Raw genomic sequence first — 26,638 nt, forward strand, 5'->3', positions numbered from 1 at the left:
TCCTTCAGGCAGAAGTGGCACTGCAGTGACTCTGAATTTTCAGAAAAATTAGACTTCCCAGACAGCAAGACACTGATGACAATATGGCTTCTAATGGAAGGGACTTGCAATGCATCTCTCTCTCCTTTTGTAGCCCCCCCCTTAAACTTCAGAACATCTCTAGGCTGAGTGGTTCTTGAGGGAGTTCAGAATATTCTTGGCATATATTCTCCTCAGAGGTTGAAATAACAGCTCCAGTTTGGAGCTATTTCCAGCTGGAAAACTAGAAGCTACTACGTGTTAGGATGCAGTGTTTTGAACTTGTGATCCCCATCCACAGCAGTAGCAACCTTCGGTAGAAATAAAGACCTGACGTTAAATTCTTCTAAATTCAGACTTCAGACTAGGCTTCTGATCTGTGTTAATACTACCACAGTGATGCTGAAAGGAATTTGAGGGTTTTTTTGTGGTTTGTTTTTTGTAGACGGTCATCATTGGCTCCTACCTAGTTGCACACGGGTTCTTCAGCGTCTATGCAATGTGTGTCGACACGCTTTTCCTCTGCTTTTGTAAGTACAGTAATACCTGCAAGTCATGGAAAGAGGAGTAGAAAGTCACCTGATCTATTCCTTACAGAAGTCTGGTGACATACTAGCAAACTGTATGAAAAATTAGCAGCTTCCTCTTTTCATATTGGTTCTGTGATACAGTCTTCCATGCTTTAGTATTCAAATTTAATTACTTTAAGAAGTGTAAGGTAGCTTTATGATTTATGGAAATATCTGGCTTTTGTTTTTCAGATGTTCCTTAGATTTTATTAGGTTTGCTTCTGGGTGCTTTGTGAAGAGCCCTGTACAGCATTGATTTGCTTAAGCGTCTTGACAGTAACAAATATATTCTTTGGTATATAGGTGGTACTTTGTTTTCAGTGTAATAACCCTGAACAAAGTATTATGCTGAATTACCTCAAAGATTCTATGAAATACCACTTGAAGCTAACTGTCCCTTGGACTGCCAATGGCACACAATCATAGGCCCTGTCAAAGGGACTACTGTTCAGGCTGTCCAGTCAGAGAATACTAAAATCACAAAAGAAATCTGTTCTTGAATTAGGATATGATTATAAGAAGCAGATGTCCTTAGCATGTACCTTCCATGTGCTGTATTTTTCTATAATGAAAGCCATTCTGGTAGGTCCAAGTATGTTGCCATGTGGCAGGACACAAGTAGAAGTTAGTTACATGGTAGTGATTGTTCTTGCAATTTGAAAATTATTTGATAATACTAAGGGAAATAGTCATAGGCTTGATCTTTCATAAATATGCACTATGGATTACTGAAGTGAGGTAAACATGATAATACTGATTCTTTAAACACTCACTTTAACCTCACTTCCACAGAAACTAAGGTTAGCAGGGATTCTGAAAAACTGGGTTGCCAAAGAATCACAGGAACAAGATCAGTTAGAAACCTCAAAATTGGTATTTAGTTGAGAGCTGCATCCTATTTATCTAATTTTGTGGACTTTGGTTCTAAGCAAACATGATCACAGGCAGACATAGCACTAGTAACATTCAACTCCTACATTTCTGTAGGGAAAAAAGTAATGTATGCCTTGTTGTTTTAAATTCATATTCTGTTCTGCTTCCCATGCTTCCATGAAGTAATGAACAATAGATCAGATAGAATAATATTAATGCATGGCAACGGGTTTTCAAATGAACTTTGTCTTAGGCAGTGAAAAATGGTCCTGTTTTAGAAAGTGCTTAACTCCATGGCTGTCTTTGTGACACATTTTCTAGCAAGAGATTTCCAAAATTCCAGGGTTAGTAAAGGAATGAGAGTTTCTGAAAATTTCTGCCTATACTGCCAAAAAAAGATCTGGAGAATAAAAGGGATATATAGCTATCATTAAAAAATGGCAAGATGTTTGTGTCTCTGCATGATGTAAAACGTCTTGTGGTCTAAGAAAATAGAAATTTTATAATGTCTTTCATCAACTTAATAATAAAGCTAAATTATCTTGATTTGGTTTCTTTTAATGTTGGGTCTATTGATCTCTCCTTTTTTCAATTCTGTTTGTGTTTCTCGTGTATGGTTGTACTGCTGTTTCCTTTTTTGACTGGTTTTGCTGTATAAATTCAGGTGAAGACCTGGAAAGAAATGATGGATCTACAGCAAAACCCTACTTCATGTCAGCTAGCCTCCACCGAATTCTAGGGAAGAAGAAACTAAGCCCTAAGAAGGCAGCAGGATAATGAACGCTAAACCTCAACATCAAAAAGTGTCACTTTTAAGCAAAACGTGTATAAAGCAGGCAAAAGTAAAAACTGTAAATTATGCTTCTGGTTAATGGGTGGTTCTTTTTTCCTTTTGCTTATATAAAAAAAAAAGAGCAACATTGGTAACATTTAACTAGTTTAAATGCTTAAACTAACTGCTGTGAAAACAAGGCCACATTTTAGTTTATAGAGTGCCTATGAAACGGAAAATGTAAATTTGAAACTTTTATAAGTGTATAATGATGTTTTAATAACTTTTGTAATACATGTTGCTGCATTAGATGACAGCAGTTTTGGTAATGTTTCTTATAAGTGTATATTTGTAAAAGAAATTCAGGCAATTTTTTGAAAGCACTAACGTATAACCTAATTAGCCATAAAAAAGATAGTTTGAGACTCTAGTTAAATGAGGAGATGGTACTAAATTTGTAAATATGGTGCTATGATTGTATTTTTTTGTACAAGCTGGTTCACAGCTATTTAAACTGTGATTATACATGCATTAATGATTACCTACACTGAAAAATGTAGTGATATTTTAATCACATCCACAACTGCATCTTTTAAGACATGATGGTACCCTGCAGATCCCGAAGAAGGTAGTCAGAAAATACTTAAGTTGATGCTGCTTAAAGTGAAGTTTTCTGGGAGTTATGCTTAAAAGATTATATAACTGAGAGATGGTCCCACTGCAGCTGAAGTGATTTGTGGTTCACACAAATGAGGTTTCATCTGGTACAAGATGGTGAATGTATAATTTTTAGCTGATGTCTAAGAGAGATGCACGTGTTAATATCCCCCTATCCCTGACAAGTCTCTGATTGCATTCTGTATTACGAGGAAGTTGAGCTCCGCTGAAAGGGAAACTAAATGCAGTCCTTTTTTTCATTGAATGAAAGTCTTCTTGAATGAAAGCTCTGTGTGTGTGCACAAGGAGTTCCATTGCCTCCTCCCAGCTTAGAAGGGCTCCTGCCAAGCCATTGGAATGACTGTGCAGGTGCAGAGGGCCAGGGCTGCACTTTTGCCAAGTCTCCGTGCTCCCAGTGGCTCACACAGTAAGGTACTAGGACACTGAACTCAAATCTTCTCATGGTACAGGATTAATTATTCAACTACTGAGAGATGCTCTGAAAGATTTAGTTTACTTTTTGATTATTAAATTTGCCCAGTCGTTAGTACAAAGCACATTAACATTTGGTGTGGTTTATGACCCTCCCAGTAGTGGAACTGTCACTGCCATTAAGTAACAGCTCTGCTGATGGAGTAAGTCTTAACACTGGAGAGTTTATCAAGTCTTTTACAGCTAAGATGGAGCTAAAAAGACTTTAATTTATTAGTCTCCTGGGGGAGCCAAGGACCCAGCCATACGGAGGCTTGCCCCTAATTTTCATGGATTCCAGTGCACTGAAGAAGTCATTCCAGCACTTTCCAGGAGTGGCATGTGCCATACATTTACCAGTTCTATGACAGGAGTTTAGCACCTGGAAATACTTTTCTAACCCTAGATGTCCATTGGTGTCACAAAAAGAAGTGCAAATTATTTTCCAGATGATTTGAAGTCAAGTTTCTGGGGAAAGTTTACTGAACATCTACATCCCAATGGAATTTTGCTCTCTAACTTACGGCTCTGGTTTGTGATGTCTGTGATCACTGTAAAGGCAGTAATTCTGTCCTTCATGCCATGGGTCTAGGCTCATGTTGATGCACAAGCGACCACCATCCACACCTTTGCAGTCGTGGGCATGGTAAGATCTTGAAATTCAGTGACCTGAGGTGCAGGTGGGAGTATCACTGTAAGATTTCTCTTTGGTCCAATGTGTGCTGGAGCCCTTTTCCCTGAAGCAAAAATGAGGGGTTCAGTTTAGGACTCAAATAATGTAAAATAAAGGCATATGATTTCAAATGTAGCTACTGATTATAGGCACCTTTAGATTTTGGTAACCCCCCCTGAGATACTCTAGAGGAAACTTGACTTTTAGAAAGGACTAAGAAACCCACCTTTGGGGAGAAAAAGGACTCCTGAGAGATGAAGTTTTTCTTCTTCTTCTTCATCATCATCATCATCATCATCATCATCATCATCATCATCATCATCATCATCATCATTCCTTTCTCATTATGTGCATGGTATGGATTACACAACCCCCCCCCCCCCCCCCCCGATTCTAATATTTTTTGAGAATTAAGTCAGTAACTTTTGGGGGTATGTGTAACCATTCTGTGATTAAAGAAGCTGTTGGTCTTACTACAATCCATGTTCTAAAGCTTTTTTTTTTTTCTTTTAGTACTACTGATTAATTTTCAGCTGAAGAAACTGTATTACATAATCTATATTTCTACTGGACTTGAGTGTCTTACTGGGAGCTCAATTGAAAAAACATATTTCTGAATATAGCTTGCTTTTTTATCATATGAATGTAACCACAGAGTTTACTAAGAATAAAACATAATAGAAATAATATACAGTTATTTGATTAGAAAACTTTTGTAACAAACCTATGCATTTACTAAAGGAATTTCTAAAAGTGAAAGTTTTAAATTGTATTATTATTTATATACAGTAAAAATTATATATATGTATAAATTTGCTCCTCTCACTATTTTGTGGAAGTATTCAGAATGTAACTGATCATCATTTTTGAGAAGAAAATTTAAAAGCCATTTTCTTACAATGTAATTATGAGAACTGTGAAAATACAAAGCAATACCACGTAGATTTTGTAATCAATAAATTCAGTAAGTAGTAGTTATTAAGTATTAAAATTGGCTTTTTAGAAATAAATTGCTAATAATTAGTCAAAATTAATGCAAATATTTACTTGGGAAAGGTTCACCTAAGATGTTTCAAGACTATCTTGTTATAATGGTTCCTAATTAATCCTGTGGGCCAGAGTCTGCAGATGTGCACCACAGAGGAGGTACTAATATTGACATTTCTGGATTTGGACTTTTACTTTGTTGCTTGCTTTAGTATAAAATTAAAAATTCCTTTTTTTACTTTAGAGAGTGGAACACAATAAAATTTGCCACGTGCTTTGCTGCTGAGCCCACTGGGGCTGGTGATGCAGTGCCCACGGTGCCGCCAGTGGCACTGGGGCTGTGCTGGTGCTGCTGATGGAGGCAGGGTGTGGGAGAGCCCAGAACCAGCAGGCTTCTGAGCTGCCCAGGGCCTGCCAGGGTCAGGGGTGTGAGTCAGGGTCATGCCAGGCACCTTTTCCCTGGGAAAAGCTTTCTTCTTTCTGGAGAAAGGCCCTTTTACATGAGTAGAAAAAAAAACATTCTCAAGATCACAAACAAGCAGAATGTAGAAACCAAGACAGTAGAAAATACCTGCTATCACATCCATGTGATTACGTTTGTTTAGTTTGGTTTGGATTCATTGTATCTCCCTAAAGCATATTACTGAATGGCTTTCATTTGCATGTTTTATACCAAAGTTTTAATGTCAAGCCTTCAAATTTTGTAAAAAAAAAAAAAAAAAACACAAAAAACCACCACACACACACACTTACATACAAAACCATCAAAACAAACCAAACCAAACAAAAAAAAAAAAAAAGGAAACAAAACACAAACAAGAAGATTGGATCATTTCTTCTGATGAGGGTTTTTTTATCCAAACAGTATTCAGCAGATGATTCTTGGGTGATCCAAGAATGCTGAATATTCTTTTAAATGTTAGTATTTAATGAAATATTTTACTGTTGCATGTTCTGCTGTAGAACGGGAAAAATATTTTGGTGGATGCAATGTCAGGCTGATTCTTCAATTGTCAGTAAGTGTTCTTCCACAAATGGGCTGTCAGAGAAGTGGTTATGAAGAATAAACGGACTGTTTTTGAGTAACCCAGAATGTCTCCCTTTGACCAGTTGCTCAGCCTGGACAGCTGTATCCTTGCAGACAAAGTGCCTTACTGGCTGTTGCTTTACCTGACTTACATTTTGAAATTCATTTATACCATGTAGGCTACAAAACAGAAAAGGCTAGAGAGGAAAACCAACACTTTATTTCAAACTGACTAACAAAAAATCAGCTGTAGTAAGGATGTCAGATGTGTTTGCACTGTGTGATGCAGCACCCTGCTGCTGTTGACAGTTTATGAAAGTTGATGGTGTGGTCTGGAAGAAAACGTGACAATAGTGTTGCAAATAAATGAAAATAATGCAAGACTGTTCCATTTTTATACAGTAGATTTTTAAAATAGCTTTAATTTATGGTATAGTGGACTTCTGAGTAGGGCCTATTCTGCTTTCTGTTTACAATGATCATGTGTATTGTACCTGTGTAACTGTGGGTAGAACTGGGCTCTTGCTACTTACAACAGAAGGAATAAACCTAAAAATTACATATATATTACTGTAATACACCTATTTGTGTGTTTATAAGCATAAAGTTCCTTCTCCATTTCAAGACTGATAATTTCCTATTCTGGAACTGTTTTATAAATTGTTCTAAATTTTTAAACTTTTGATACAGGCAATGATTTTTGGGTAATTTGTAATTTGTACTGCACTGTAAACAATTAGAAAATGAGTGTTTCTTCATGTTCAAGTAACACTAGTGCTATTAGTATTAAAATTGTCTGTTACTCTATGCTACAAAATGTCCACATGCGTTTGTCCCAAATAATGAGTTTTAAAGGCATAAAAATGGCTCTTTGAGGTTTAAGAAATCAAAGGTAGGTTTCATTAATATGATTCTTAAGATTGTATTGTTTTGTCAAAACCGAATTAACACGAGCACAATGATTTGAGCTCTAAATCCTGTTGCTTCTGCTATGCAGAAATAGAATCCTGTTGTTTAAACATCTTTGATAACGGAAGTGCTTAATTCTATTGTTACTTCACCGTTTTACAGTTCTTGGGGATTGTTCTAATAAAGATTTCGATACAAGCCGGAGTGCTTCTGCACCGCGCCGGGCTGTACGCGGGGCTGTGCGGGGCGGGCCGGGGGCGGCTCCGGCTGCGCTGGGGCGGAGCGGGACGCGGGGCGCGTTTGGTGCCGCGGGGCGCAGGGTGCGGGGCGCGTTTGGTGCTGAGGGCATGCGGGAGCAGAGGAGGCCCCGGCAGGGGCCACTGCCGCTGCTCCTAGTTGGAGGGGAATTCTGGGGTTTATTTATAAAGTATGGAGGACTGATTGTTACATTTTTTAATTAAATTTTTTTTAAACAGTGTAATAATAAACCATACTGGGTTTTAGCTGAATTGAGATCTTATATGAAGCAAGGTGAATAGAACTCAGCAGAAACCTTTGTTGAAGTTTAGGAGGCTTCCCCCTGTCTTTGTGACAAGTGAAGAAACCTTTATTGTACACTAGGAGTTGGCTGAGCATCACAGGCAGATGACCTGTGGCAGATGACTCCCAGTCTGGTCAAGGGCTTGTTGCATATGTTTTTCTGGAGGACAGGAAAAGAAAAAGGCCACCACCAAACCCTGTGCAAAAGCTTTTCAGGGATGGGGATGGATTTCAGCAGACATAGCAGTGAAGCAATTATTTGGAGTCAGGAAAAAGGAAGAATTTGGATTCAAGGTTAAGGTATGCCTTGTAAGTCATTCCATATGTGGGGAGCCTTGTCTGAAGTTGCTTCTGGCATTCAGCATTCCCTGCAATGAGAACTTGAATTAGCAAAGCAAGTTTTTGAGTTAGCAAAGAAAGCTGGTATGGCTGTACATTTGGGATTCAGTGGCTGAATAGCAAATAGATGCACATACAGACTGTGTGCACGCATAGTTGCAGCCTATCTCATTTAAGGGAAAATGAGTGTGTATGAGGCTTATATTGTATGATGCTATTTTTTAACAAGGGTTAAATGCTATCAGAGTTGGTGGGGACACTGGTTGGTTTGTGCTGTCCAGTCACTGGCCATGAATAGCAGTACTTGTTCAGCCCAAGTCTGTACCACAAGGGGTGGTAGGCAGCTGCTGGAAAAGGGAACTTGTGACAAAATTGTGGATTTGATCCCTGTATGAGCTCTTCACCTAAGAGTTGGATTTGATGATCTTTGAAGATCCCTTCCAACTCAGAATATTCTGTGATGGAGAGGAGAATGACACAGCCTAGGAGGTTTAGATGTGGGCCAGTTCAGTCCAAACTAGATAGTGAAAGGTGAACAAGTGATCTTTAGAAAAATATTGGTGTTCCCTTAGCCCAGGTTAGCAGCTAGACTGACGGAGGCCATGCCACATGGGAAGAGGTACATTACAGTTGCTTGGAAGAGGTAAAAGACACTATTGTTCTATGGTAAATCTCCATGGAAGCGTATTTACTTTCGTTTCCCTTTTGTTTGTTTTGGGTTTTTTTTTCTTTTTAACATTTAATACAATGCAAATTTGGCAAACAAAACCTACATGCATTTTGTTCTGTAAAGCATTGATGTAAAGCTCAATTTTTTTTCATGCTAGAAAGTAACAATGGCAGTAAAGCATTGTGTAGGTTAAAGAATATTGAGTTCAAGTGATCATGTATAGCCTTGCAGAATCTAATATAGTGTACCCAGACACTGGAAGGTACGATTGTAATATTGAAGTTATTTTAAGGGGATTCTGGAGCGTAGAGGACCTTTACTGTGTGTCTCATATGTATGTTGTTATCTTGATTAAAATCTGGACATTTTTATTTTTTGAACTAACATCAGTATCTCCTGTAAACACATGCAGCCTGTTGGAACTCACTGCAGCTATTTGTTATGTTGTCTTCCTTCAGAAAATGTCAGGTTTAATAACAAAATTGCTTTCTTGCCTCTTTTAAAATTTGTTTTCAGACTGATGGGTTTTTTTATCTCTTTATGGGTTTTCTTGCTATTCACATTACATTTAAATCTGATGTTGGCCGCATGCCGTAGAAACTTTAATCCACATCCAGATTAATTCAAAGCCTACCTGGAGCTTTTTCTCATCCACCAGCAGTCTGCTCTCCAGTCTTTTCTAGGGATCCTACTTTTGCCCAGTTTGTTCTTTTTGGTTAGCCAAGAGGAATGTCATATGGTGCAAGTCTCCCCAGCAGCCCTGGAATGTGGACCAGTGACCCATGTCACCACTTGATGAATGCAGCATGGCTACTCATTTTCAGTCAGTAGGCTTCTTTTGGGAAGCACCTATGTTCTGAGCATCTTGCTCATGGAGGTGCCCTCTCTGGCACTGATGCCAGCTGCTCAGGAAGAGGGGAAAAGAGGCTGCCTCACTCTGCTCTAGCAGCACGAGTTGTCATTGTGCTGCAGTTACTCTGGGCCACAGTAACAGTGCAGCAGTGGTACAGTCTGACTGAAATTTCTGCTAAAGAAGGAAATGGGAATGTAACTGGCCTGTTACAGTCAACCCTGGTCATAAATATGGGATGAAAATATTTCTGGTTTTGTCTCAGCCAGCGTCTGATGTGTACCATCTTTGTGGTTTGACTTTGCAGATGAATGTTGCTTTTGGTGCATTTTCTGCAATAACCTGGCATGTTCCTTTGCAAATCCGCACATCTGCAGATGGCTTAAAGACGGGAAGGATTGTTTTATATGAAGCTTCGTAATGTAGTTTCTGGTTGCCATCATTTTCAACACATCTGACCAACTCAATTTCCTGTCGTGAATCAACTTTCATTTCATTAAGTCCCAGGTTCTCATTTCTGTTGGTTTGGCTGGGCTCTCTGGGCAATCTGTTTTAATTTTAGAGTTAAATTTTAGCCTTTTAATGAAAGAGGCTAAGTTTGGAAAAGACTCAGTCCTCCCAGGAGAAGGGTCTGTACTTATTTTGCTCCACATGATAATGTCATAAGGGTTTTGTAATTTTTATTTTACTTATTGTTTGTTTGTTTGTTTTAGTTTACAAAGTTCCACTTTCTTGCAGAAATACTAACAATTTGAACAGTCATGACATTGGTATGTTTAAAGTCCCAAGTGGGCTGCTTTTTTGAGAACACTAACAATGGCCCAAAATAGATTAACAAATCAAAGTATAACAGTCAGCTGTAGTGGTTCTGGGTCACCAGAGTTTAAAAAAATGTTGTTAAAGTCTTTGTGAGTTTTATATTAGTGGCTCTTGTATTGCAGGGGCAACTCTTTCTAAACTGATGTTATGATAAACCTGCACTGGCATATTTGAATGTATCAGTGGAGTGTGTTTCTGAGCATGCCAGCCCTCCCAGTCACCTGTACAAATTCCTGCAGAAACACTGAAGATCAAAGTGCGTGTTGAAAGGTAACATTTTTATGCATTTAACTAGGCATAACATAGATATACACTTCTTTGATCTTAATATCATATTTTGGCTAAATGCCTGTATCCATATTACAGGAATGCTAGTATTTCTGCTGATTGTTTCTAAATAGTAAAAAAAAAGTGGCTGTTACTGATTCCTGTGTTCAGCGTATTGCAGCTTACATAGTATTTAAATTATATTTTTATTATTAATTTACTTGAATGACCTGCTAACTTATACTAAACAAAGTTCAAACTCTTCCCTGTGTGATTTTTTTTTAATGGAGTAGCTATCTTAAACATGCAATGGCCTAATTTTAAAATAAGAAAATGTGTAATTTTTTAATATACTAGTATACTGTTACTTGTCCTAAGTTTTCCCTATTTTAGTAATAACCTTTGGTTTGGGGAGACTTGGAGCAGGAGACTTTCTTCCATGAGACTAACTTGGGAAATAACATTGGTGCAGTTTGTGATGGCAGCTGTTACATCATTCAGAAAGGGGATTGGTTTCTGTTGCAGTATGGCAGAATTTTAAAAAAACTGCGTCAGCCCAACACCAGCTGCTGACAGCTCTGGCACTGGCAAAGGAAGACTCAAAGCCCAGATTCTCTGCTGCAGTCTCCTGTTTTCAATGCAGTCTGCATTTTCCCACCCCCACCCACAAATATCTCACGTGTTTTTTAATAAGCAAATATCTGCTCATGCACTCAACAGTAGCAAAACATCAATGCTCCTGCTTCCCATTTTCATAGGGAAACAGGAAAACTGCTCCCCCATGTATTTTAATCATGTTCTGACTTTGGGACTGAACAGAAAGAGGTGTTTCATAAATAAGCTTGAACTTGCTTTTGTTTCAGGCAACCTGAAGCTACTCAGGTCTTCAAATAAGACCGAATAGTTACTTTTCCTTAAAGGAGTTCAGTGCAAAAGCCCAAGTTGCATTTCAAATTACCAATTTATGTTAACATCTAAATTAACATTATTTAGCATTTAACTGCTAAAACTTCAGCATATCAGACAAATGAACAAAAAGTAGTTTGTCTACTGCTACACATGTACTTTGGTAGCATGCAGATACATGGAGCTAGCTTAGGTACTGAAAATGGCATCTGGAATTCAGTATTCTCCCCAGGGCATTCAACTTAGAAGTTATATATGCTCAAATAAAATGTAAGGTCAGTCAAGTTCCACTACAGCCTCCATCTTGAGTGTTTTGTGAAAAAAATATTTTTAAAAGGCAGGCTAATAAAAGTCTTAAATTGCTGGAGATTGCTTTGCCTACTCAGATTAACTCAGACATCTATGAGCAGCACTTAAAACAGTGCCAGCATGTAACTTACAGAATTTTATTAATTCAGAGCTTGCCATCAAAGTTCTACTCACAAAAGTCATCAACAGAGAACACTACCTTTTCCAAATTTAAATGGTTTGACCAGCACCATTAAGGAATTTCACAGACTAGACACTAATGCATAGTTAGGAGAGGGAAAAAAAGGGATATGGACACATAGACCATTCCAAAGTATGGTTTCCTCTGATGCAAATAAAGTTTAAGTGAGCAAGGAGGAATCTAACTGTCTTAAGTCATTGAAGGAAACTAGTCTTTGAAAATAAAAACCTGTTGAATTTGTAGTAACCTTTGTGCATCAAATTAGTGTACCTAAACATGCTCTACTAGTAAGTCTTAGCACATTAACAGCTCTAAACACAGTAGACTTCAGTGCATTTGACTGAATTCCAGTCATTGTTCATATGCAGTTTGATATTGGTCAGTTAAAATGCCAAACTAGATTTTACTTTTAAAAAGCAGCCTGTTCAAGTATTGCCTCTTATTTATTGCCCTGCTTAACAAAATCACAAGATAAAAACATGGAAAAAAACAAAAGCTGAAGTAAGAAAGATTCAAAATGTTAAAGCACATGTGACTTCAGGTCCTCCACTTGCCAAAGCACACAGTTTAAAATCTGTCCTACACGTCCCCAGTTTCCCTCTCTGCCAGGTGTGCATCCTCAGAAAAGCACTGCTTTGCATGTACCCACTTGTATAGCACATATTTGGAGTGTTTCAAGACCCATATAAGTCCATTAAATGATTTTTACTATCAATGGAAATAGATATGAGCCCTCCTGAAGGACTTCAGTGTAATGTTCCTCAATATACCAGGGACCTTCTCTTAAAATTGAAGATTCAATTTTAGCACTTGACAAATGATCACAGTTCAGCCATAGACACAGCAACATTTTTGCTTGGCATGCTACAGCAGAAACTTTATTCAGTTATTTTTGAAAATATTTGCAACCAAAATTTATTTTTGTAAACTCACAGAAATAAGCTTTAACATATAGGCTGTATACAACTCAAATACAGGTAATACTTTTAGCAATAACTTACAAATACAAACTAATGATAAACTACAATTTCACAAAGAATTGTAAACATTTTGCACAATTGTCAGTCCTTTCTTTTAGGCAAAGTGCTCTTTTGATGACAAATAAATTAACACACACAACTAGAGCGGACTACTTCCAGACAATACAAAAAGGTGTTTAATAAGGCTTGTAAACAATGTAATAGTTACTTATGCAGAATCCATAAAAGTGTCTTGCAGGCTAAATAGATGTACATACCTGGGCAAAAATTTTCTTGAAAATGCTCTGGGTGTTAAATAAAAAGTTAACATTAATATCTTTCCAATGATATTTTCAATACACTATGACTTAAGGTTACATCTTTAATAGTTTAGATCCCTGATGAAAAGGAATTAGGTATGACTTAGTGGCAGTTGTGTCATTGAATGGGGTAGCAAAGGCTGAAGTCCAAGAGCTGTAGGTGAATGAGCTACAAAAACAGAAACATTTACCAGTCAACTTCATTGAAAGTAGCAAAAGATTAAAAGTCAGTAAATCCACTGGGTAACAACAGTTCACTGTCCCGACCCTGCAGCATGTTGTGTTTTTTCTAACCCAGCATCTACCTTCCCCCACCCACAGGCCACCCTTAATACCACTGCTCTGGAGGAAAACAAGCTCAGGCCACAAATGCAGCTCAGCATGGTTCTCCCAAAACCTTCACAGTCCCTCCTAATCACAAATAGGAGCCAAAGCTGTTGACTTGCTGGGTTATAAGACAAACAAAGACTGAAGCACTTTTGACCACCAGGCTCTCCCCCTCCCTCCCGTTGTGTGTTACTGAGAGGAAAGCTGAAGCTCTCAGAATTTGCTGGATTGAGCGTACTCACAGTCCATAGGACAAAAGCCAGGGAGCAGGTGGCAAACAGTTTTCATTAAAATTAAGTATTATTAAAATATGTGAAGTAGATGTTTAAATAAGTATTTAATTTCTTATTCTTGTTTTAATAGTCTAGAAGAAGCACAAATAGTGGTCTTCATACTCAGATCTTCAGCCATGCTACTGCAGTGAAGGGCTACTGCTTTCTTAATGAGGTGCAGATAGCAAGTACAGTACTGGTATATCCATTAGCTTTCTTTAATTAGAACTTGGTAAACTGTTCTTGCTACAGTTGATAATGTTTTTATGAGGAGAAAAACAGCAAAGCTGTTATACCTACCATCCATGTAGCTGTGCAGAGCAGTGAGCATAGTCCCATCCTGGGGTACATATGCAGAGTATGCCATTTCTTCTAACATGGGTGGGGACAACCTGGAGGGCTGAACTGCTGTGACAGGAGCAGTAGATGAATGATTAGGACTAACATGTTTCTTATGGCGTGCTCTGCAATTCTGAAACCATACCTGAAAAAGAGGGAAATGTACATCACATTGATAGATTGCATTCAATACTAGCACAACAACAACCTTGGAGCTTATCTTAAGCTGAGTTTGCATAGTTAATTTGGCCTTTGATACAATGCTGACAGTCCAAATGGAGAAATACCCATTCTAAACATACAAGTGTGGTCAAGTCAGGAATGAGTCTTCAGTACCCAGCAGCCCAGCAAGGACAAGGACTGGCACAGTGAGGGGCTGGGACCTCCCAGGGCCAGTGTGCCCCCAGGCCAAGCAGCATCACCTGCAGCCCTGCTCTACTTGGGCCACACCACCCAGCACATCTCAGACAGAGTCTTCTCCCTGCCTGGAACTACTGACAGCAAAGCATCTTTCACATACAATACCCACTTGGCCTTTTCACATGGAAAAGAACACAAGATTCCTTTTTCTTTTTTTTTCTTTTTTTTTTTTTTTTTTTTAAGGATTGATTTCAGCAGCCAGATTCCTCACTTCTATAGAAACACTCTGTCAATCTTCCAGGCTAGAATGAGCCAAGGCAGGTCAAAATTTATTTTTATTTATATTAACATATAAATATATAATTTGTATTATATTTTAAAATCACATTTACATATAAAAATGCATCCATATGTTTGCTGAGAGACATCTTCAAGCAAGGATTCCAAGTTTGTGTTTCAGTTTTGGTTGTCATGGGTATATATTTTAACTCTGCTCTCTAGAACAAATGACCAGATATCCACTTGCTTCTAATGTCATACCAGACACTTTCCAAAAGAGTGCGGGTCTTAAGAACAGACTACTGCAGTCAAATATGTATTTGGAATAACTTAATGCCAATTTCTATACTGTTTAGGCTAAGAAGTTTCTTCTTAGAAGACTTAATCCCTCTACACAAAGTGCAAGAGGAATACAGCAAGTTTTCCACATTACGATGCTTGTTCTAGACCTATTCCTGACTAAGGATGTTGTCCAAAATTAAGACATTAGGTTCTTTTTCTGTGTTAGAATAACCTCAAAGAAAATTGTGGCTGAGCATTTCCAATGGATGAGTACCAGACTGTGAGTCAAGGAACTTCACACTGTTACCTGTATAACACGCCTGCTCAAGCCTGTTCTTTCTGCCAGTTTCTGAAGTGTTTGTGCATCTGGATTGTTGTCCTGAGCAAACTGTGCTTGCATAACCTGAAAAGGCAAGATAAGATTTCAGGAGCATTTGTGTTGAAAGCCACATTAGACAGTCTTCTCAGACTAAGGTACTACTACTCACCTGTCTTCAGGAAACTTTTTTTTTTGTGGTCACTAGCCTCTAAAGAGTACCCAACACATTGAAACAAACAAACAAACAAAACAAAACCAACCAAACAAAAACAAAACCAACCAACCACAAAATGCCAAAGTACAAGTCCTTGCTATGCTTGAGTGAGCTGCGACAGTTACCAGAAATTAGAGAAATCCGTTCTGCTTGGCAGTAGAAGTCCTCTGCAAGATTGCATTACAAGAACTGTAGGAGAAAATTCACTGCAAAGCAACTCAAATATGCTCAACAAACACCTATAGCAGCAGACCACAGCATAAAAAAGGCATGAGCCATGATCCACCACTCTGAACTTGTCAATCACTATCTGCATCCTATGTTATATGGAGCAATTGATCTTGTCATCTCCATGGAGGATGCAGGAATGCTCTGTATTTCCTTTGCCTTTCACCAAGAAAGAGAGGCTCCACTGTGGCTGACCTGGCCTTTCTGGTGGTTTGGTTACTCATCTTTTGGCAGAAAACTGAAGTCAGCACTTGTCTTAAGGATATAAATTACACCTTTTTTGAGGAAGTAAATGTCAATTTGGCCTTCATCCTGAAGACTTTTCACAGGTTTTAAGGATTTGCCCTGTTTATGAAAGTAGGGCTTAATGGATTTCTGCAGGGTATCTTCAGCAATTTCAAAGCATTATTTTGGTTTTTGGATTTTTGGCCCATCAAACTTTGCCTTGCTTCATCTTTGAAGATTCAAACTACCTCTTTCCACATTCAGAAACAGTTTACTTTTGTCATTTTTCATAGACTCACAGACTGGTTTGGGTTGGAAAGAACCTTAAGAGCTCACCTTGTTCCAACCCTATGCCATGAGCAGGGACACCTCCCACTGTCCCAGGCTGCTCCCAGCCCCAGTGTCCAGCCTGGCCTTGGGCACTGCCAGGGATCCAGGGGCAGCCACAGCTGCTCTGGGCATCCAGTGCCAGGGCCTGCCCAGCTTGCCAGGGAACAATTCCTGCCCAGTATCCCATCCAGCCCTGCCCTCTGGTAGTGGAAGTCATTCCCCCTTGTCCTGTCACTCCAGGCCCTTGTCCAAACTGCCTCTCCAGCTCTCTTGGAGCCCTTTTAGGTCCTGGAAGGCGCTAAAGAACAAAACCATCAAAAAACATTATTTTCTACAAGTACTTTGTGAGGTAATTACATGCTGCCACTCTGACAGCACACTTACACCAATGCTTCTCTCGTTGGAAGTAAAGTCTTACAGCAGCCCCAAGGATAGGTACAGAAGTGCAGCCAGCAGATAGAAAGTATCATTAAATAACAGGATGCCACAACACCTCAAACACCCGCTAAAGTATGTTACAATCTACTTTAAAATGTTACAATCTTAAAATGTTACAATCTATTTCAAACAGGAAAAGAAGGGAACATGGACGTTTCAATGACTGCAGCTGGGAAGAAGTCCTGAATACAGTTCCCATCCTAATGGCTGGTCTTATCTCCCTTTCAGCTTCTGCCGGGGAAAAAAGTTCCCTTTTGCTGAAGTTCAAGCTCAGTGTCTAGAGCCCTTGCCCTGTGCACCTGGCTAGATTATTGCTTATGTGCTTGTTTTGTATTAACACCACTTCCTGTCTCCAGTCATGACTACAATAGGAACCCAAGCTTTGAACAGCTCCATGCCCATTTTTATAGCACCACTTTAACACCTCACATGTTATTACATCTCAAGATGAGTTTCTCAATTGCTTTCACTATAAGAGGACAGGTCAACAAAACAACTCACATTGTGACCAGAAATTCAACAGACCTGTTAAACTGAAGGCAAGGATGTACAGCCAGGATTAGGTAAAAAGTCGCAGCTTCTTTCTCACTACAGGTTAAAACCTCTAAATCTTGTCTCACCATCCCCTCTTTCATTGGGGTGGGGCTATCTTAGAGTTTTTCCCTTGAAAGCTAATTTAAGTGGTTATCTAGAGTTTGAAATAGCTCTGGACTGTCTCAATAGGAGTTAACTCTTGTCAAGGCAACAAAAAGACAAGAAACCTGGAAAGCAGGGGAGATAATGGCACTACAACAATTCCCACTTCAATCCTATTAATGTCTTGAAATCACATACAGTATCCATCTTTAGTACTTTTCACATTATATAATCTAAAAAAATATTCTGTTTTCATTATGCTTAGTGGTTTAAATGGCTGATTAATTAGATTTAATTGCTCAGTTAAATAGAAGCACCTTTTTTGTTTCCACTCTTCAGAATTATGACCTTCCCCCAGGGAAATAAAGAGCCTGAAGAGTACTATTTCATGTTAAACTTCCAGAAACATGCTGTGTCTTGATAGTTTATGAAATAGTTTAAAGCATTCAAGCTTTTCTTTCCCCCTGTATGAATAAAACTTTATATTGGTTCAGCGCCCATACGCTGAATTAACCTGAGCTACACAAGGTTTTAGCACTGTCTCTACCTGGAGTTGATCTGCTGTGAAGCTGGTCCGAGCTCTTTTTGCTGGTTTTGGATGATTAACATCTTGTTCTGTTAGTAATGCTCCTTCCACACTAATCCCATTACCTGGAACATTAAAAAGAAAACAACACTGCCTTCTAAACATTCACAATGATGTTGTAAGTCAGACTGCTCTCCAACAATAACCAGCAGCAGTTGGCCAGCTGAATTTCAGCTTAAAAAAAACCATAATCTATTCAAAATTCAATTGATCTAGCATCATAACACATTATGCCCTAAACAACTCCCTTGCAAGTGAGGGAAGAAATAAATCTAAGATGTTATTTTATCAAGAGGATATGCTGTTATTTTTTTTCCTTAGGGAACAAAACAAGTTCTACAGACTAAAAAAAACAACAACAACAAAAAAAAAACAAAACAAAAAAAACCCAAAAAACAAAACAAACAAACAAAAACAAACAAAAAAACCCCAAAAACCCAAAACCAAACAAACTCCAAAAAACAAAAAAACCCCACCAACCTAAACCAAAACAGCAAAACCAAAAAAAAACAAATAAAATGCCCTGAACATGAAATAATTTACCATTACTTTGATCCAAGTACCTGTGCTTCCAGTCTTAGTAAAACAGTCAATTATCTCTGAGTATGGAAAATGAAGTAAATCCCAACAATTTCATTAAATGTGAACCATAAACATAGTTCTTAACACAAGTAGTATGTTACCATTTTCAACTTCTCTTTTCAAATTGTCCAACATGCAGTCGTAATGTACTCTGCAAAGGACTTTCTCCTCGACCAAAGCAAACTCCTCTCCAGTCGAGAGCTGTCTTTTGCAGGAGAAGCATGCAAAGCACGCCAGGTGGTACACGTTCCCTTTGGCCCGCCGCACCCAGTCGGTGGAGTGGATGTGCCGCCCGCAGCGGGAGCAGCGGGTGCCGTAGCGCCTGCAATGAGAATGGCAACTGGGGAAACTTAGACACCAATTTGGGCAAAGCCAAGCTCCGGCAGAATTAGAGGTGACCGGGTTGTGGCAGCGCAGCTAAAGCCCACGGCATGACTGCGTTGGCATTGCAGAAAAAGAAAATCAGCAAGTTTCTATATGATAGCTTAAGGCAAGACAATACTGAAATACAAAGGTTGGTATTTTCAGAAGTCAAAGAGCAAAACCGAAGCATTTTAACTGCTACATGAATTCATAGCTTCTCATCATTCCTTTGATAAAGATAATTACTCTTAAACGCTGAAAGATGGAAACAGCAGACTATTCAAAATTCTTCCTGTTTTTCAAAAGCTGAAAGATGGAAATAGCAGACTGTAGAAAGTTCTTCCAATTTTTCAAATGTATTTCACATTACTCTAGCGGTAGTCTGAACTAACATATTTAGCTAGATTACCCCTTTACTAATCTTTCGGCATCTTCAGCAGACAGGGGAAAACCTGCATCTTCATGGTTATTTCCTCAATTCACTAAAAAAATCTGCCTTATTACACTAGAAAATTTCTCTTTGAAGAGGAAAGTATGTTGATTATTTAGATGAGAATTTGTCCCAAAGGTCTTTGCAGACTAAAATTTTTTTCAAGTCCCACAAAATTTAGCTTTTTCAGAAGTTTACAGCATTCAGCTTGCCCCCTCCCACTCTGTGTCAAACTTGACTAGCTGGATGCAATCTATTCACTGCACAGATGAGAATCCCAGAAACAGTTTAGTCTAGCAATCTAACTAGAGAAGTACTAGCAATCGCATCAAAATTGACAGCAGCAATTTTTACTGCTTTCTGGATCAAGGACTTTGCATCCTGAATACTGCATTGCCAACACAAACAATATTCTCCCTTGCAAGATTAGCCATAATTTTGAAATAATCACATTCTAAATCAAACTGATCACAGAAAGGTATAACTGCTGAAAGCTTCTTTTAAATATAATGGGATTTATTCTGGGTTGATTATGTAGCTCCTTGTGATGCCTTAAGCCCCACATCAGTAAAGCACTACTCCAAACAGATAAACTCAATTTTGCATTACATTCTCAGCCAGCATTATCCAAGGATGGTTCTTTACAACCACACTGTGGCAGGGACTCTGACATTTTTTCCCCCCTCGGTGCATACACAAATAAGTGATGGTATAAATACAGCAGCTATGTGCAACAGGGGAAGGGCAGATTGGAGACTTAGCAGGCAATCACATTACACAGACTTAGAGTTCCCCAAGTCCCTCCTCAAGAAAAGTTAGAGTTTAAACTGCTGAAAATAAATCTAGCAAGTGAAAAGGAAAGAGCCTCAAGTGAATTTCAGTTATGGCTGAAGTGAAAAGCAACAAGCAAGTATAACAAGTTATCTGATAAATTATATTCCTGGATGATATACCTGAAATAATCAAGTTTGCAGAAGATATCTTTATCTTTGATGTAGCAGCTGGTGTGCCTTCCCAGGGACGTTCTGCAAACGCTGCATGAGAGGCAGCGCACATGCCAGCAGAGGTCATTTACCTGTAAAAACCCAACAAAAAACCACCCCTCAGTACCTGTACTATCAATATTGCATTTTATATTTACAAATTTTGTTTTTCTCTGGAAATGATCGAAAGTTTTATGCACCATGATTCACAGAAAAATTATCTTGAATGCAAAACGTTTTCCCTATAGAACTGCATGTATATTGAAGGTAAACTAGTTTGATTTGAGTCTTCAGACTTTCATGGGTTTGTAATTAAAAGCAGTAGAAGAGGAAGCAAGAGATACAAGTTCCATGCAGGTGTTTTGGGCCCAGTTCTGTTCTCATAGCATTAGTAAGAGAGCAAGTTTTGGCCTTATGTGACCTTGGGAAGGCAACAAACTTACACACTTTATTTCCTAGTCTGCATAAATTCCTGCCTAACAAAAAACAAACGTTGCAATGTTATTTAAAATTTTAAAACATAAGTATTGAAGGGAAAAAACGTCTGTCAAATAGAAACACACCATGAACCACTCCTCCATTTGTCACATTTCTGTTAAAGCAAAACTGGTGAATGGCATCCGAGTTTCAAGACAGCAGCAGGTGTTTTAATAGCAAGTTCAATATTTCTTTAATATGTCAATAGCAAAACTAAACATAGTCATGGAATGCAGTAGAAATCAGCATTTTTTAAAACTTACATATAATTTTGGGGCACATAAATAAAATGAGAGCAACTATTTTAATTTCTGCTTTCCTATAAAAGGAACTCTTAATTGCGCAGACATTGCGCATCACCTAAATAAATCATTTGACAACCCAAGACTCCCAGTGACCACAAAAATTAAGTAATAACCCTCTGGATAATCCCATACTGTATAGGAGGAATTCTGAAAACCAAAGAATGATTAAGTTTAGATTTTTTTTTTCCCCGCTGAGCCAATTTCTCATCTCATACCAAACAGCCCATATATTCCCTATGGAAAAGCAGATTTGAGGTAATCTGGAATATACCTTTCATCAGAGCATGGCCAGACAAACCTCAGAGAAGGCAAGGCATGGACTCCAACACCCATGCTGGGATCACCCATTTCAGTTGTTCTTCAGGCTGTAATATTGCAGTTTGCCCAATGCTTTCCTAACCCTTATCCTTGTTGGCAGCCACCTTCCCATATGCTGACAAGTTTACACCCCAATATATGAAACTGTTGACAGTAGTTGATAGCTGTCACCAAACTCACCCTCCCAGCTATCTCTCAGAAAGGCCGCAGAATGGAGGAGCAGTGCTGAGCCAGACAGAACCTGCCCTGCAGCCAGTGCTCTGCAGCCGTGCCAAGGCTCCCTGGGCCTCCCCAGGTCCGCACCAAGCCCCGGCACGCAGCTCTGTGCAATGTGAGCTGACATCCCAGCCACTCAGAACCAACTACCTCTTCTTCAGAGATCCACGCTCTTTCAAAGAGCAGGACACCAGCAGCTTCCGTGGTTGTCCCATTTAATGTCATTTGTCCGTGTTCTTACTTGTCAACTGACAGGGATGAAGTTGAAAGGTGTGCTGCTGTTGTACAGTAGCATACCAGCATCGATTCCTCTCTGCCTACACAAGAAGCAGTAACGGCTAATTTAAACTCAAGACTAAATAACTTAGAGGTCTTTCGCTCCAAGTCCCGTTATCCTGGTTGTTCAGATAGGAGATAGCAGTGATCAGTAAACTATATGTGAGTTGCCAAAACGTCACGGGAGCTAAAAGAACTGAAATTGAGTTCAAGTCAGTTTTGTTCCTTGTTCACCTGCCTGTATTGTGCCAGCCCAGGCTACTGCAAGGGGCACAGGGTCACCCGAACCAGGGATGCATGGCAGCTCCTGTGCCAGCCCCATTTTAAGTGAACACTAGCTCCCACAGGCATTTTCCTTAAACCTCCTCACTTCAGCCAAGACCTAACTGGATTATTTATTAACACCACAGACGCGCTTCCAGGGGTGTCACCCACTATCACTTTGCAACTATACAACAACTTTGTTTAAGGTTAACGGAATCAACTGACTTCTGTCATGATTGTAACTCTCACTTTTGAAAGGAAAGACGGCAAAAATCTGACCCAGAATAATTTTAACGGCTATAATACGAAAGGCAAATAAACTTCCCCCTCACCCCTCCCCCCGCAGTAATACTTCATGTTGAAAGTCACTTGGTTTTGTTTGTTTGTTTTTAAATTATCTTTCTCGGTTCTGATTTCTAAGACAAGAGAACTGCTCTGCCCGCACGCAGCTCGCTTCCTTCAAATACGTTAGTTAATCTCCTTTTGCAGGAATAATTTATGCCATTTCTCAAGAGGCAGTTTTGGCTTTGAGACTTACGACGTTCCCCCCCAGACCTACTTCAGTAAAATGCAGGTCGCGCCGTCGAACCGAGAGCGCGCAGGAGTCACCGCGGTCGGGACCCCCCGTTCCCATTCGCTTCCCCACTTCTCCCGGTGCGTCAGGAGCACGCAGCCCAGCACAAGTAGCGTCACCCGAAACACCGACAGCAGCTAGGGTCCCCTCTCTGGCCCGAACTCCGCGAACAAGCGCGCTGGGACTTCGCACTCCCTTGTCCGCGGCAGCTCCGCGTCGTCCGGGGAGGGGAAGGCTGACCCGTGGCAATAGGGCGACCCGGAGGGCTGTACCCTCGGATCCCACCGGGGCCAATTCCCCGAGGCTCTCCGGGCACTACCGGCGCCCCGGGTAGGCTCTACCTAAGCGGGCCGCCCTCCGGCTTCAGCGGTGCGGGAAGTTGCCACACGAAGGGGGCTCCGGATCGGCGCCCTTACCTTGAGCAGGTACTTGTCCACAATCTCCAGGCCGCAGCTGCTGCAGACGCATTTGCCGGGGGCGCAGCCCGAGCCTGAGGCCATGGACCGCGGAGATGAGGAGGGTGACAGGGCAGCGGAGGAAGAGTCCTCGTCAGCTGCTGCGGGGCTGGCCTGCGGGAGCGCGGGGAGACCACGGTCAGCGCCCCGCCACGCCCAGGAGCTCCGCGCCGGCCCGGTCTGGCCCGCCGACGCCTGTGGGTCCCGCCAGCTCTCAACCAGGACCCTGGTGGCGGCCGCGGTGTCCGCGAGACCCGGCAGGAGCGCCACGGCCGAGGCCACCAGACCCGCCGGGCCGCACCAGGCGCCCGAGCCGCGCCGCCCCCCCCCCCGCCCGCGCACCTTCTCCGCCGGGCCCCCGAGCGCGGGCAAGTCCTTGTCCTCCAGCCTGCAGACGAACATCGGGTCACTCTTCCAATACATGGCCCTGCCCTACCACATACCAGCCCCCGGCGGGCGGCGAGCCGGCTCCGGGGACCCCGCGCCGGTCTCTGCTCTCAGCGCCTGCAGGAAAAAAGTTTTGTTTTCAAGTGGGTGGACCTGCCCCGCTGGCCTCACCTCCTGCACAGAACCCGCCTTCCAGCGCGGCGGGGCCGTTATCTCCACTAGCGAGCCCGTGCGGATTTAGTTAGGGGAGGAGGCACGGAACCCCCCAACAACAACAACAAAAAACAACCCCCCTGAGAACCCCCTCACTTCTCTTAATCTTTTACCACAGCTTCCCCCCATCACCCCAGTCTAAGCACACGTTCCAGTTACATCTCCCTGTCAGCGAAGAAAACAAACACGGAGGAAAGCGAGAGCCAGTGTGAGCGATTTTCTCACACTCCTAAATCCCAAACCCCAAGCGAATCCTGTAGCTTAAACTCACAGCTCCTCCATGTATCTCACTACCTCACCTCCTGCTTGCACCTTCCGTAATAAAACCTTTCTCATTTAGCTAAAATAGAAGGACCTGAGCTGTGGGAGCTTAGAGCCGGAGGAGCGCTTCCACAGCTGCGGCTGATTAACACCGGTGTCCCGGTGCCACCGCGAACAGAGGGTGCGGAGGCGACTGTCCCTCACTACCTGCAGAACCAGCTGGTGTCTCTCCGTGGAGTTACGGGCACCCTTTCTCCACGATCACGAATTTTGCCCGCAGAGTGCCCTCACACCAAGCACCACCGGGGTGCTCTCGGAACGTTAGAGGAGAATAAAGCAGTAGCTTGTCCTTCGCAGGTGAGATAAATAACCGGGTATCTGTTTCTAGGCACGTGTTTAACCAGCCAGCTGCTTTTAATTAAACTCGTTGTTTAGTTTCCATATTTCCCCTCACCTCTACGGTTCAGCCTCGCCTTACCATGGATGCAGGACGCGCTGTTGAGCCTCAGTAAAGTGACCTGAGACAATTGCCCCTACTTTTATAAACATGATGGATTTGATAAAAGGGAATTCTGCGTTTGAGGAGCTGTATGGAAGGAAAAGCCCCGTACTGTTCTCCCTCTAAAAAAGATGATCGTTGTTTCAAATCCCGGGACCCGATCCTGCGGAACCGTAACTCGGCTGTGCCGAATCCCGGTAAAGCCGGGACGTCCCGTCAATTATTCGTTTGTCCAGCGGTTTTAACCGATCTAACCGTGGGCAGAATGTCGCTGACATCCAGTCTCGGTGTCCCTGACACCGCTGCCTCAGCGAGGCAAGCAGGGCTTTGGGGTTTGCGATGGCTGTGACGTGGCTCGGCGCAGCGCGACTGACGCCCGGCCCGGCGTCCAGAGCACCGGGCGCCGGTAGGGAGCACGGAGAACGCCGGCCCAGCCCTGACCAACACCTGTGCTGATCCGGAGCCGGCTATCTGGCGTCTCCCCGGAGGACCCGGGGTGTGCTCGCTCAAACTCCGACCTAAATGCGGCCCCCGATCCGGCCCGAGCACCCGCCCCGCAGGCTACGGGCTGCGGCCCCGCAGAGAGTCCGGTAACCGCACCTCGCCGCCGCGCTCTAGGCCCCCCCGCAGCAGGGGTCCCCCTTGGGCTCTGCTCCCTGTCCGCAGCAGTGCAGGTCGGGGCGCCAGCGGCCGAGTGCTCGGGCGGCCCCGCAGGTCGCGGCGGGGTGGAGCGGAGCGTTCGGCTCGGAGCAGGACCAGCGCGGATCCTGCCGAGCCCCCATCCTGCCCCCCACGCGAATCTCCCCATCCGTGACTGACAGAGGCACGACAGCACTACTGTCGTCTGTCGCAGGTAGCACGACAGAGAATGAGCACCTGGCGGGGGGCTCCGAGGGATGCGTTGCGACGGGGCCGGGCCACCGTGATGAGAACCCGTGGTGAGCCCGGGCGCGGCGGATCGGGCACGGCCGGGAGCACTGTCAGGGTTGTTAATCGTCTTTGCTTTTCCTGCACCTTCAACGAGATAATTAATGAGGTTGGTGCGCGCTCCGAGAAGGGCTGCGGGTTAGATTTCTATGGAACAACCCCCTTCCTACGCGCCTTTTCTCTCTGGAAATAAAGCTGTAGGAGTCAACAAAGTCAATCTGCACGTTGTTTCCCGCGGCGATCGTGAGATAACGAGCAGCGGTAATTCACACTGCAGTGTTGGAGGAAAACCAGCGTGAGGGAGATCTCCATGTTTCGTACCGTGTCCGGGGCCGGCTCCGCCAGGTGACGAGCGAGAGCGGCTGCACTGGCCGCCCGGTCTCTCCGCCCGCCCCGAGGCTTCGGGGCAGCTCCGCGCAGTGCGAGGGTCTCAACGGAGGCGGGGCAGGGGACGCGCTGCAGGGGTGCGGTGCTTGGCGGGGCTCACCCAGGGCCTCTCCGATGGCTGCGCGGAGTCGCAGGCTGGGTCGGCCGCCCCGGGAGGTTCGGGGAGTCAGGAGGAAAACGCGCCCAGAGAACAGTCCGTCAGCAGATCTGGGTTATTGTTATGGCCGGAGGGGCTTCGCAAGAGGTGAGCGGTTTTGCCGACCTAATTGGAGAGAGGCGTTATTTCTGAGAAGCCGTCAGAAACGCGATAACGTGTACGGGGTGGACGTGGGAAGTATATGGGCTTAGTTATCCGGGATACACTTTGGGCCGTACACCTTTATCACCCATCTCTCCGAAGTCCAGTCTAAACTTCATCGCTTAAATTACACGCCCTCGATATTTTAGTGAATATTTCCTGCATCGTTTTCTGAAGAGATGGAAACGGGCAGACACGCAGGCTCTAGAGAATTCCCGACTCTTGCGCACCCTGCTCTCCCACTGCCGTCTCTGTGCACATCGGAAGGATGTGTCCCCTTTTGGGGCGCCGGGTAGGACCCCTCGGCGGGTCGTCGCGGTCTCGGCAGAGACGGGAGGGAAGGGGAAACTGCCGGCGGTGGGCAGGGTGGCCCTGGCCTGATCCTGCTGAGGCTGAGAGCGAAGAAGAGCGAGGGACTCCAGCGGAACCCTCCGACGGGGTCTGTATCTGATTCTGCTTTCCCTCTCTCAAG

The 26,638-nt window shown here is 42.5% G+C and overlaps 2 protein-coding genes across 5 annotated transcripts in view; one reads left to right on the forward strand and one right to left on the reverse strand.

Moving 5' to 3' along the window:
* The window catches only part of SLC44A5 (solute carrier family 44 member 5), a 62,171-nt gene extending 59,850 nt beyond the window's left edge, over positions 1-2,321 (forward strand). For all 4 annotated transcript variants that reach the window (XM_053950371.1, XM_053950370.1, XM_053950369.1 and 1 more), the window contains 2 exons: positions 464-548; positions 2,125-2,321. In XM_053950371.1, coding sequence (XP_053806346.1) covers positions 464-548; positions 2,125-2,237 — 198 coding nt within the window. In that variant the 3' untranslated portion in view covers positions 2,238-2,321. The remainder of the gene's footprint in view (positions 1-463; positions 549-2,124) is intronic.
* Positions 2,322-12,701: 10,380 nt separating this feature from the next.
* On the reverse strand, positions 12,702-23,617 carry LHX8 (LIM homeobox 8). Its single transcript, XM_053950517.1, has 8 exons — positions 23,537-23,617; positions 23,156-23,308; positions 20,280-20,401; positions 18,635-18,855; positions 17,913-18,016; positions 15,283-15,378; positions 14,016-14,199; positions 12,702-13,285 (listed from the first exon to the last, which is right to left on the reverse strand). Exons 1-8 carry the CDS (start codon positions 23,615-23,617, stop codon positions 13,209-13,211), a joined length of 1,038 nt encoding a protein of 345 aa, XP_053806492.1. The 3' UTR covers positions 12,702-13,208.
* Positions 23,618-26,638: the final 3,021 nt, after the last annotated feature.

The sequence above is a fragment of the Vidua chalybeata genome, chromosome 9 (assembly GCF_026979565.1).
Source record: "Vidua chalybeata isolate OUT-0048 chromosome 9, bVidCha1 merged haplotype, whole genome shotgun sequence".
Lineage (NCBI taxonomy): Eukaryota > Metazoa > Chordata > Aves > Passeriformes > Viduidae > Vidua > Vidua chalybeata.

Excerpts from the sequence above, each read along its gene's own strand:
- LHX8 (XM_053950517.1), bottom strand. The coding sequence starts at position 23,617 with ATGTATTGGAAGAGTGACCCGATGTTCGTCTGCAGGCTGGAGGACAAG. Across the intron at positions 20,402-23,155 it reads TGGACAAGTACCTGCTCAAG|GTAAATGACCTCTGCTGGCA; the intron begins GTAAGGGCGCCG and ends GGGTTTTTACAG. Across the intron at positions 13,286-14,015 it reads TCTGCACAGCTACATGGATG|CTCATTCACCTACAGCTCTT; the intron begins GTAGGTATAACA and ends CTGTTTTTGTAG.